Here is a 14,101-nt window from a genome sequence, read left to right as displayed (position 1 = left end):
TTAGTAAATTAAAAATTACAAAAATAAGCTGAGATCTAATATTGACCAAGAAAAATTAGAAGCGTTTTTAATGATGTCAGTTGAATGAGAACCATTGGCGCAGATTGAACTAGAAGATATTCCTGTATATTTGCGTAAAGGTTCAAAATTAATGAGAGATTTATTAACGTAAAAATTATATATTTCCTTAATTCTTTTATTTGAATTTTATTAATATCTATTTACAATATGATCGGTGCCTGATTTTATAAGTGCAGCAATTTTATACGCTGTAATATTGTATAACTGCAATAATTATATGTGTAAAATTAATAGATTTGATATATTAAGTATGTATTTTTATATTTAACAGATGTATGATTTGATTTTATAGTGCAATATCGTTATAAATCTAATATAAAAAAATATATATGTGCAATGAATATTATTTTATATTGGTAGTGAATATGATTTTAGATGTGCATTTTTTAAAAATAAATTATAAATACTTATTCTTTTTTTTACTAAAAATGTAAATCTTTTGAACTTATTTTCAAAAATAAGAAGTAATAAAAATCATGTAAATCGAAGAAGCCATATAAGGGAAGGGGGCGAAGCCCCCATATAAATGAAGCCGCTATAAAAAATGCCCACGAAGCCGTAGCGTCGCCAGTCCGCCCCTGCATCAACCGCAAGAATTATCTCCAAATCATTGTTAAAACACACTAAAATTGGTTCCTCACCAATTTTTCTCTTTAAATTTTCAAAAGCATTTCTTTGTTCAATTTTCCATTCAAAATTAACGCCTTTTTTTAATAAGTCATATAATGGAGCTGTTATTTTTGCAAAATTATCCACAAATCCACGGCACCAATTTAATATTTCTTTAATTTTTCTATTTCTTTATTTCTATCTATTATATATATATTTTTCAAATATAACAATATTTCTATTCAAATCACAAAATTTCCAATAGTCTATTTTCAAAGTAAAACATCAAATTAAATCATTTCCATTTTTATAAAAGTTTTTGTTTTTTCTAATAAAACATAAAAAATTAATCCCTTATAATATATTTATCAAAAGTCAAAAGTAAAAAAGTAAACAAAAAAATACCAAGTGTTTGAATATCAATTCTCGATAAAATAACTAATAAATAAAATATATTCTTTTTGATTGACATTTTATAATATATATGCACAAATATATATCATAATATTACAAAACTACAACAATATGTAAGAAATACTACCTCTAAAAATAGATTGGATGAGAGGGAGTTAACGCCAAGCACTGGTGAAATCATTGAAAAATTAGCTTAATCCCGAGAATATTGATTTTTACATTATAAATTTATAATATACTTCTCTTATTTTTTTACTATTTTTAGTAGTGTTGTTCGGTTCGATTTGAGTCGATTTTTAAAAACGGCTATCTCAATATTTTATCCAGACAAATGTTACATAAGCCGGAAGATTTTGCTTATAGATGGCACAAAGGCTTGAACACCCATTCGCAAAATCTTAAGATCTAGGCAAATTTTTATAGCTAAAATATTAAGTTTGTTGTTTTTAAAATTGGCTCAAATCAGCCATATAACAAAACTAATTTTTAGATACACCATATTTTTTATGAATATTTTGAAAATTTATATATGCAATAATTCTTAAGAATATTTTCGTGCATTAATCTATATCTCCAATATTTAATTTTATATATTATTTAAATTTAACAAATTTTATTAAAAATTTTATCCTTACAATGTCCTTTTTCGAGACATTTATTTTATAATGATTTATACGCCGATTATATACATTTAATACATATTTGAATTAGTGTATTAAAAAATGTCAATTCACTGGTAGTGTTGTTAAATGGCTCAATTTGAGCCAATTTTTAAAAACGGCTAACTCAAGATTTAGCCACAAAAATATTGCCTAAGCCTTAAGATTTCGTTAATAGAAGTCCTAACTTTGTGCCATCTATGAGAAAAATTTTCAGGCTTGCGTTATATTAATATTGAGTTCGCTGTTTTTAAAAATCGGCTCAACTCGAGCAGTTCAATAACACTAGTCACTAGTCTTAACAATTTATGAAACTTAAGTTATTCTTAAATGACTCCTAGAATAATGTCATATTTTATTAAGTTATAACCCTTAAAAAATAACAAATAAGTATAAATTTATATACTATATGAATTTTCCAGGCATGGTGGGGTAGGGAATGTGGAAATTACCCCCCCCCCCCCCATCGCAAATCTCCCTATTTTCGTTAATACCATTATAAGCTAATAAAATTTTCTCTCCTTCACTTCCTTCACTTCTCCAAAAATATATACAATATATCATTATAATGAAGAATTTGAAAGTAATATTAATCACTCTTTAAAATAAACGACTATAATTCAAAATTTTTTAAATTAAGGTATTTTAACCCAAAATTATTTTTATAAAAATCTAATATAGCAAAAGATCTACCATATATGGACTAAATGATCTCCAACAAAATTTATGGGGAAAAAATTCACCTAATAGTGCCCCCCCATAGCAAAATCCTGGATACGCCAGTGGAATTTTTTGTTTAACAAACTATGAATCTTTATTAAAATAAAAATAAATTAAACATGAATATCAATTAATGAAATAATTAAAATTTGGAGAGAAAATATTGATAAATTTAAATTCGAATGATTTTTATTTACTATAAGTTCTTTCTTAATAAAAACAAAATAAAAATAAAAGTACACAAAAATTTTTGGTAATCTTTTATATTAGTTTATTTTAATATACTTTACTTCTATCGTTAAAAAATGTAAAGTAAACATTAAACATTTTTATTTTATAAGTGACCCCTTCCTTCACGCTTTTATATGGGAGTTATGAAGGTTTATTACGAGAAAGGAAAATTAGTTCAAAAATAAATAAAAATGTTTATTAAAATTAAATAAAAATATGTATAAAATCGGTAGCGGTTAAATTTCTTAAAAAGTCTAATATCGGCTCCTATTCTATATCGATATTAATATCTGTACCAGGTTTGGCATGTCGGTCAATTGACTGGTCAAATATCGTTTAATTGACCGAACGTATTTGACCGACCCTGATCTGTACAGCCCTAATTAGGATAAGTGTATATTGTATGTACTCCGCTAGGGCTGAGACTTGAATATTGTTTATGTGATATTAATGCTCTTTTGATCGCGTTTTGATTGTGCGACAGGTTTGAACTTACTACAAGAAAATGTAACTTGGTCATTATAGGTGACTGAGATGGGACATTTGGGATTGAAAATAAAATTCATAAGTTTTGGTGGTGGTTTGGTTTGATAGCCAAATGTTTTTTTTTAGTAATTTGCTAATCTTAGATATGTTATTAATATAGGGATTGATATATAATTCGCCTCAAATATTTTCGGATATATTATTTTGATTTTTTGACGCTTTATTTGTAGTTTTTGAACTGTATTCGTTTTTTTATAAGTATATATTATTTCGATTTTTTAATTCTAAAGGTAAAAATACACTTATTTGTAGGCTTGATGGAAAAGGGATTTGATTATTGAGATTTTTAGCGAAGGATGATAAGAATTGGGATGTAAATAAGGTTAGTATTTGTAGGCTTATTGTAAACGCGGTATTCGAATGAACCATCAAGCTTTCCTTATTTGATAATATCTAAGAAAATATTTTGGTCATTGGATTCAATTTCCATAGTGAATTTAATGATAAGATGAATATTGTTATTTTATTTTTAAAAATTTCAAGAGATTTATGATCATGTGGCTAAACAATAAATGTATCGTCAGTATATCTTTATCAATATTTAGGACTTGGAGAGATTGGATTAAAGATTTTTTTTTAAAAAATTTTGAGAAAGTCAGATCCTTCGATTTGGTTGTAGAATTTGTTATCACATAAAAAGTAATTGTTTCATGATGAGAGATTGGTGTCTAACATATCTGAAAAATTCCTCCCACTAGTAAAAATTTATTAATACGATGCTAGAGAGTTATAAATAAGGATTAAATGCCAATTAACTTAAAAGAAAAAGATTTGGAAATCGAGTTTAATATATAAATTTATTTGATAAAATATATTCGCAGATGCCAAAAATAATTTGGTCATAAATTACAGCAAAATTTGGTCTAATATATGGAGCTCCGGGAAATCCAATAAAATAGATTGGGATAATAATCTCCTACCAAGCATCGATCTTACTTGCAAACCCGATATATCACCTTTGCAAAGGCACAGATTAACCTTATTACACGTAAAATTACCCCAACCCACCTTTACTTGGCTTTGACGTCGTTTAAGTATTCGAGTTATTTAACCCTTCATTGCCTAGTAAGGGTATGTCCTAATAAAAAAAATATGAGAATTTTTGTCTAAAATAAGCATGGTTAAATTTGTACTATGTTGATAAAAAGAATGTTTTATTAAACAAAAAATGCAAGTTTTATTTTTGAATGTTAAATTTAAAAAAAAAATATCTGTTGAAACTATCTTAACATATTTTGTATATTTTTTAAGTATGTAAAGCTGAAATTTAAAAGTAAATTTCGAAATATCAAGTTTATTATTCTTATCAGAGCTTGCAGATTATAAAAGCTTTATTTTCCTTGTATTTTTAAATTGTGAATTTTCTTAATACTTGTCAATATTCTTAAAAATATAATTGCCTAGGATTCAGTAAACCCCTCCATTTTTTAAAATCAAAATATAATTTTTCCGATTTCAGTAAGAGCTTTTATTTTCAGTTGGTAATATTTCGTCACAGTATACATCATTATGCTCAAATTTATCGCGCAGACATTTCGCCTCACGATATTTAATCACATTCTAATTACAAATATTTAATAATATTTGTCCTCAGATTTCTTTTTCTAAGAAGGGCCAAAAATTTTGTTAGGTTGAATACTCATAAAATGGTTATATTTTTAAAATACAAACCCGAGAGTGGTGGCCAAATTTTTTATCATAATTTTAAATTATATTAATTAATCAGGAGAAAAACACATAAAGAAAAGAATCATTTAGTATTCATTTACTGCTCACATTTTAATTTCACTTTTAAATTATTTACAAAATATACTGCCAAAATTATTTAAATTAAAATATTTATAAAATTGGACCGGGCAAAAATATTCTAAAATCTAAACCAGGACTTAAAATTTGACCTCTGCCGGACACTTATTTAAATATTATAAAATTATTATTTATTTTTCAAAAGAAATTAAACTTAAAAAATTGAATTATTTTAAAAATCTAGCTCCATGAAGGAACGATTGGGAGCATTAACGATGAATCATACCATTTTTTAGTGCTTGTTAGTGCTTCGATCCGTATAGTAGGCGAATTTAAGGCAAAAAAGTTATAAGCAAAAATAAAAACTTGTGCCAACTTCAAGCTTAAAAGTTTATTGAAAGCATTAATGATGAAATATATATCATTCTTTAGTGCTTCGTTAGTAGAACTTAGTGCTTCAATCACTTTTATAGCTGAATTCAAGAACAAAAAGTTATTTGCTAAAAAAACAAAAATAAACAAATGTGCCAAAACAAAAACTATAAAAGCATTAAACATTTAGTTTTCGCTAATATTTAGTGATTAATTAATATATTTAAATTCCGCTACTAATTTAATTAACTGCACAAAGTTATAAGCTAAATAAAAATTATATCGTCATGATTTAGGCGTAAAGTTTGCCGAACGATTAACTTATATCATTCTTTAGTGCTTCGTTAGTAGAGCTTAGTGCTTCAATCACTTTTGTAGCCGAATTTTAAGAACAAAAAGTTATTTGTTAAAAAAAACAAAAATAAACAAATGTGCCAAAACAAAAACTATAAAAGCATTAAACATTTAGTTTTCGCCAATATTTAGTGTTTAATTAATATGTTTAAATTCCGCTACTAATTTAGTTAACTGCACAAAGTTATAAGCTAAATAAAAAATATATCGTCATGATTTAGGCGTAAAGTTGGCCGAACGATTAACTTATATTATTCTTTAGTGCTTCGATAGGAGAGGTTAGTGCTTCAATCATTTTTGTAGCCGAATTTAAGAATAAAGTTATTTGCAAAAAAAAGAACATAATGGCGACGTGTCAGAACAAAAACTATAGTAGTATTGAACATCCGGTTTACGCTAATATTTAGTGCTTAATTAGTAATTTAAAATTTTGCAAGTAATTTGGTTAAACTTTATAGAAAAAAGTTATAAGCTAAATAAAAGTTATGACGTTACGATTTAGGCGTGAAGTTGGCCTAACGATTGGAAACACTAATGATGAAACTTATATAAGTCTTTAGTGCTTTGTTAGTAAGGTTAGTGCTTGAATCAGTTTATTAGCCGAATTTAAATTAAAAATTTTTAACAAACAAAAAATATATCAGCGACAAACATCTTATTTCAACCATTATTTAGTGCTTAATTAGTAAAATTTAAATTCCGTTAGTTTGGGAACCCTATAAAAAGTCACAAGTAATTAAAAATGCTTATTGACCTTTTGCACTTAGCCTATCAATTATTTCCGAAGATCATTTACCATATTTGAGTATTAAAATGTTAGGAGCGCTTAAGATTGATAAATGTTTCATCGTTAGTGCTTTCATAATTTCGCTGATCAAAATTTGACCTTGAATAACTTTTTCTTTATAAGGCGGTTAACTAAATTAATTACTGATTTTTAATTTACTAATTATTAATAAATAATGGCGAAATAGAGTGTTTGTTGTTTCTCTATTTTTTGTTTTAGTGTGTGACCTCTGTTTATTTCCTTAATAACTTTTATTTTAACAGGGGCTACTAAACTGATTAAAGTACTAACCTATACTAACGAAGCACTAAAGAATGAAATAAATTTCATCGTTAGTGCTTCCATAGTTTTGCTGGCCAAAATTTGACCTCAAAACGTTTATTTAGCATATAACTATTTTTCCATATAGCGGTTTACCAAATTAGTAACTGAAGCACTAAATAATTGGGAACGGATGTTTAGTACAACTATAGTTTTTGTTTTGGTTAGCCGCCTTATTGTTTATTTTTGTTTTTTTCGCAAATAATTTTTTATTCTTAGATTCAGCTGCAATAGTGATTGAAGCACTAACCTCTACTAACAAAGCAAAAGAATGATTTATATATTTTATCGTTAGTGCTTTCAATCAACTTTTAAACGTGAAGTTGGCACAAGTTTTTATTTTTGCTTATACTTTTTTTCCTTAAATTCGGCTTCTATACGGATTGAAGCATTAAAAATGGCATATGATTCATCGTTAGTGCTTCCAATCGTTCGGCCAACGTGACGGAGCTTAAAAGTTCAGCAAATTGGTCAATCATATTTCGTTACAGTTGAGAAATATCTTATTTAAATAGGTATTCATGAAGTTAAATTCTAAATTTCACTCAAGAATACTAGAAATATACAAATAATTTTTATATTTAAATCAGAGACATGATAGAGTTGAAAAACGAATACCATCTATATTTCTAAAAACTTCAACTTGAAACTTTTAAACATAATTATACTTGTTTTTTAGGAACACACTCATTACTAAATTAAGCTCTTTTTAGAACCTTCGATACTTATATATATATATTCATTTTTATTTAATAATTTTGTAATATTTTTTTTTAAAAAATTAAAAACTAGTCTGGCTTATTTTTCCTTGGCTTGGATTTTAACATTTTGATCATTTTATGGCCTGGATTTTTAAAATTTCGTTATTTTAAATCAATTTGGTTGTATTTTGTGAAGTAATTCACTTGGTAAATTGAAAATATGAATGTTAAATAATTTATTTTATGATTACTGATTAAATAATATTATACAATATTTTTAAAAAATTGATCGAACTGGATTTTATATTTTTTTTATGGGCCAATTTATTAGCAATTTATCCTAAATGGCAAAATTTTTGCCCGTCCTAGATAAAGGAATTTGAGTGAACAAATATTTATTTAAATAAAAATAATTGATTTTCAAAATGTATAGATGTCACGTTATCAAGTGCCATGTGACCAAATGTACGATAAAGTGTTGTCTTGATAAAATGTTGGCGTGATAATGTGTGGCATGAAAGTGACACCAAATCATAATTTATATTTTTATACAATTATATTAATATTAGTATTAAAACATTTATTTAGCAGTCAGGCAAGTAGTCAGAAGGGGGCCACCTTCCCCCTCGTAGCCGAAAAATGCAAATATTTATTAAATACTTTTCGAAGAAATATAACATTTTCATAAACTGCAAGATATCCCTATTTTAAAAAGCCTATATTTTATTATAAATTATGCATCATTTTAAATTGAATTCGTTTTTAATAAAGAATTATTATATCTAGCAAAATGTTAAAATTAATTTAAATGAATATGGTTTAGATATTCCTCTTGCATTCATATTTTTTCACACAGATATTTAAATATTTTCTTAAATTTAAAACACACTTATGTATACAATATTTTAAAAAATATATTATTGATTTTGATTAGACCTTAAGATTCATGGATTTTATTATTGTACAAAACTTAAAAAAAACTATGATCGTTTTCAGAGACCTGCAGGCTCGCCCCGGTTATACGGTCCGAGCGGTGTTTTTTAAATATGCCCTGGCCGGGCCTGAAAATTTTTTAAAAAAATACCCGGGCCCTTATATTTTAAAACCAAATATTTTAAATCGCCATTATTAGCTATAAATTTAAAAATAAATATAATATATTTTTTTTAAAAAATACAACCCTGAAAACCCGAGTCAGGCTGGAAAAAAATTTTGAAAACAAATTCGGGCCGGGTTGTACAAATGGTACTTCTGCAGGTCTCTGATATTTTTATTAGTTTATAATTTAAGACATCGATTATCTTAAATTCAAAATATGATTAAGATCACTCTAGTACTCATTCGACGTTTATCGCTAGTATTTTTTTAAAGATATTTTGTGAAGCTTTAAATTACAATTATTTTTATTAAAAGTGTACAACAAACACATCAAACTATTAGATTGGAGTTTAGATTATATTTGTACTTTGTATTGCAATATTAATATCAGGGACCCGGAGCGATTTATAGCAGAATTAACCTTTATAATTTTCTCAAATAACCAAACCCTTATAGCAAATCGCCAAACAGAGCAAACCGAACTTAATTTATATGCACCGGTGTAAACCCGTTTTCTTTTATATATGGGTAATTTAAAACAATATATTTGATAAGTAACACTTTCCCTAGTTAGTTATTATTTTTTTTACATTCTTCACTCTATTTTTATTTTTCAGTTATAGTGATTAGTTTTTTGTTTTTTAAACTTTGGAGAAGATAGATAGGATTTAACTCTTAAATTGTTATTGCTTTTTCTAAATTTATTTTAGTCTTTCGGTAATCCATTTAGTTTTATTAAATTGAATGCAAGTTTTTTTTATTATTAATAAGCCTAAAGGCTTTAACCCTAAATCGCCCTCTTACACATATTTATTTTAATCTTTACACACTCATATTCTTATCAAGTATTATTTCATGTTGAGTGTTTTTCTTATTTTTATTTAAGAAAAATTTATATAAATATAAAAAATTTATTATTTTTTTAAAACCGGAATTTTTTTACCCCTGAACCTTAATCAAACCAAGCCGGAACCTTTATAGATAACAGTTTAGGTCCCTGATATATAAATATAAATTGCTTCATATCTCAAAGATTTACTTTTAAATATAGACAACCATTTCTTTTTGAAAATTAGCTAAAATTTAAATTTATAATAATAAACAAATATTATAAAACAGATGGGGTGCATAATTTTGGATATACAAAACATAGGCGAATTGGAAAAATATTTCGGTAATATTAATGATGTAAAGGAAGCATATAAAGACTTATCTAGGATTAATCTTGAATGGAATCTGCAAGATCCCATTGAGGAAGACGTATTTCTACCTAATAACCTCATTGGGTAACATGATTTAAATAAAATTTTGCTAACCTTATTAATTTTGACTAAAGTTTGTTATGAAAAAATATTCAGGGAAGCAAAAATAAATTTTTAAAAGTGAATAATATAAAATGTAGGAAGTATACCTACAAAAATACAAATTGAATTGAATATTTGCATTATTCATATTTCCAAATCGAATAATTGTACTGAATAATTCCTTATTTATATTCGATTCGATACGAAAAATAAATTCTTTAAAAATATTTTTAAAAATGATAAAATCACATTTAACAAAAATGTGATTTCATTTTGAAAGATTTTTTATTCATGAAAATTAAAAAAAAAAATTATTAAACTTATTTGGAATTTTAGGTAAATTTTGATCAAAAATCTTTTTTCTTTAAAAAATTTTTCAAACTCTGTAAAAATTAAATTATTAAAATTAAAGTCATTTATAGTTGTTGGGAAATAAAGTAAAAAAATAAAATGTTCCATATAAGGAACATGTTAAATACTTAAATAATTTTAAATTATACGAATAATTTTGAATAATTCGATCCGATAATGGATAAAAAATTATTTCACGAATAATATATTTTCCTTATTCAAATCGAATAATGTTGTTATCGAATCGAATAAAATTGAATAACGAATATTTCATTTTAGGTATAGCAAGAAGAACAAAATAAACAAAACGATTTGAAAATAAAAAAATATTATTGAATGTGTTTTACTACCTATATACCATTCAGAAACTCATTAACGGCTAGAGATCTCTGTGCTAGACTTCTCAATTACTGCGTTAAAGTGACCGAAAGCAAGAGGCGAATTTTGGAAAACCCTAAAAATTTTATAGAAGGTTATAAATAGTACAATAAAAATTAATTTTTCCTTTTGTTATTTGGATTGCATTTTTATTTTTCGTGAATGAAATTGTTTATAATTTAATGAGAGTATAAACGTTTTATGAAATTGTTTACTATTTGTGGTTTCGAAGATTTCACATGCGCTATCATAATCTATCCAGAGCTATTAACTATCTTTGCTAGGAGCGCGCTACTTTTTGTTTTAGATTAATTATAATAAGTATCAACTGCAAAGACCTGCAGAAATCAAATTTTTAGGTTTGGCCTAGATTTAAATTTTTCCCATTTTCACGTTCGGGCTGAATTTTTTCTAAAAAAATATATTTAAAAATTCGTAATTTTTAATAATAATTTTGTAAAATGTTTCTAGGGGAAATTTAAAATATCAGCTGAAAATAAATAAATCCAGTCCGGAGCCGATTTAAAATTATATCATTTAATAAATCGGGACCGGCTTATAAATAATTACAAATCAGGTAGGTAAATCAATTAATTAGTTGGATTATATAATGGATCATTTAACATTCTGCTTATATTTGTGTTTCACTTTGTAACCATTTATATAATACTTCTAAAATAATTTAAACAAACGAAATATTGAAAGTTCGGGGCCAGGGCTTAAAATTAGGAAAACTGGGATCGGGCCACAAATATTTTAACAAAAATTCTACCCGGGTTTGAAATTTTTTTAAACCCCATGATGTGTTCAGGCTTCAAAATTTAACCGCTGCAGGTCTCTGACTATTATCTATATAATATATCATAGAATAGTAATTAAGATTTAAATAATTTTTTAAGTAGCAAAAGTAGCTTTTAAAGTATGGTTCTATCTATTTATTCTTAAATAACGTTTAAAAATAGGCATTTTATTCTTAAAGTTCGTTTCACTTTTCTTCATCGTTACGGATAATTTGCATACAAGAACTCCCATGGAAGTACTTTACGTATCTCTCTAGTCACCACCTCCATTACTATGATAAATAACAAGGTGCTCTAGACAAAACCTTGTTCAAAACTTTTACTATCCCCATCCGTTGATTTGACCACCATGTGTTCCTCCACGTACATGGCTCTTATTCTTTGAACCAATTTTCTACGCCTGACTCTCATTTGTAACTTTATGCGGTACTCTATCACACAACTTCTCTACGTCTACAAAATGTCTATTTCATGAATTTAGGCTCAGTATGATTTATATTCACATGAGTCACTTTTCATTTGAACAATAATAATCATACCTTTCTGCAATTCATGGTTAGAGTCACTTCCAGTTTCTACATAAACAGGGCAATTGGGGGGAGGGGGTTTAGCATACTTCTCCAACCACCCTTCCCTTTTAAACCTAGCAAGATCCTTCCACCTTGCCACAATTGACATAACTATCACATATATTCCCTTCATTTAGCAGATGTCCTTAAATCCATGATGACAGGGTTGGCCATAAGTGGATATGCAAAATGCCCACGAGACCGGGGCAAAATACAGATAATTTTAAGGGTCTATTAAAATATAGATAATTTTGGGAGCAGATTAAAATACAGATACATGAATATATGGAGAAGATTCTTGCAACCTGTTATAATAAGAGTCTTATAATAGATTCACAATCGTATGAAGTTAAAGCTTATTCAGAGGCATAATCATTTATTGAAAACTTGTTATAATTTAAAAACATTATAATAGTACACTTTTTTTGAAATAATTGGGTCATTATCGCACTACTTAAACAAAAAATATTGATATTATTACTGCATAGACTATGGTTGAATTTGCCAAATTATCAATTTCAATTTTATTTCAATTGAAAGTAAAGCAAAAGATATGGCACTCAAATTAAATAAACTATTAACTGATAAAATTTTACCTGGGAATATTTTTATGGAATGTGAATGATCTTTTCACAGAATTAATCTTACAAAAATATATTCAAAATGTAGAGACGAACGACCTAATAACCCTATTGATCATTATAGAATTGAGGTGTTTCCGCCTATAATAATCCAAATAATTAATAGCTGATAGATTTTCTGATAATAATATATTCTGTCCGTTGCCATTATTATAAAATACCTTTATGTAAACATCGATACTTATAATATAATAAATACTTTTTTAAAATAAAAAACCTGAGCTAACAAAATTAATATTTACAAATAAATGCATGTGAATGTAATTCCTATGTTATGAAAAGTTTTTGATTCATTTTTTTTGTTTATTATATAAAATTTAATGAATTTTTTAATATAACATTTTCTTCAATCAGCCCCAAAAATTATCTGAATTTTGTCCTGGCCTCGTGGCATTTTTCCCATCTGCCCTTATGATCAGTTCACCCACGTCAGAGACTTTTTAACCTCCATTCGTTCAAAAATATTATCTCCTTCCTCCCACGTTGAGGCAAAAGCCAACATTTTGAGAAAATATAGAAAAAGGGAAGATAGTATAATAAATAAGCAAAAATATTGTTTTTCATAAAATAAATGGTTAATGCTCTAAATGGAAAGAAAATTACATTTTAAGTCTAGATTGTAAACCGAATATCTAAATTTCTTATGACCAGTTGATTTTAGCTTATATTATGACGAAGCTAAACAAACAAAAAACCTTTTAAATAAACCTTTTTAAAATTAAGAACTAGGAAACACTAAAGATATGGACGAATCACGACGTTTTGAATATCAAAGAGCTAGACGAAAAATGGCTAGAAGAGAGTTATTTGCTGCCCCAGGAAAATTGGATCACGCAACAATCGTGGCTTATAAGATACATTTATAAAAATTGATTTCTGACGATGATTACTGATACAAAACTATTCTTAAAATATTATATGATCATCATTTTTTTAATTATCACTGAATCGCTGCCTAACTAATTTTAATGAAAACTCTTAACTATGGAGTAACAAACCTATTTAAGTAACAAAATTTCTTGATGTTAGATCTTCCTCTCTAATAGAATATATGGTTAATAATATGAATAAATAAGGTAATTTTATTATAAGGGATAATGATAAATATCACCAACACCTATAAAAATTGATATCTCCCAAATAATTTCTATAAATATATACTTTAGTTTTTTAAATCTATCTCTTTGTTTTTCTAAAATCCTATTATTCTGTCTCAACTAGTGTTATTGAACTTCGTTTTAGCAGTCTCATCTTATATTTCACTATTTTTAATCTTGGTTCTATTTATAAATATCTACCATTTTATTTATTTAAGATTTTGCCATAATATATGGCCTGGCGTTAAGGCAAGTGCAATCTATTATTTATCATTTATGACACCAATACCAAATATTTCCCTATTTATACATTTACATTTTA

General features: G+C 26.4%; 1 protein-coding gene across 9 annotated transcripts in view; it reads left to right on the top strand.

The window, feature by feature from the left end:
• The window catches only part of LOC135927626 (PP2C-like domain-containing protein CG9801), a 77,445-nt gene extending 63,863 nt beyond the window's left edge, over positions 1-13,582 (top strand). For 6 of the 9 annotated variants that reach the window (XM_065463737.1, XM_065463738.1, XM_065463735.1 and 3 more), the window contains 4 exons: positions 4,082-4,248; positions 9,759-9,925; positions 10,660-10,766; positions 13,406-13,582. In XM_065463737.1, the coding sequence (XP_065319809.1) occupies positions 4,082-4,248; positions 9,759-9,925; positions 10,660-10,766; positions 13,406-13,548 (584 nt within the window). In that variant the 3' untranslated portion in view covers positions 13,549-13,582. Of the gene's footprint in view, positions 1-4,081; positions 4,332-8,129; positions 8,259-9,758; positions 9,926-10,659; positions 10,767-13,405 lie in introns of those variants that run through there. The other 3 variants (XR_010572126.1, XM_065463741.1, XM_065463740.1) reach the window with 3 other exon arrangements.
• Positions 13,583-14,101: the final 519 nt, after the last annotated feature.

Source organism: Gordionus sp. m RMFG-2023, chromosome 3 (assembly GCF_954871325.1).
Source record: "Gordionus sp. m RMFG-2023 chromosome 3, tfGorSpeb1-WG-v2, whole genome shotgun sequence".
Lineage (NCBI taxonomy): Eukaryota > Metazoa > Nematomorpha > Gordioida > Chordodea > Parachordodidae > Gordionus > Gordionus sp. m RMFG-2023.
Note: the sequence above shows the minus strand (reverse complement) of the source record. Positions and strands in the feature narration are given on the sequence as shown.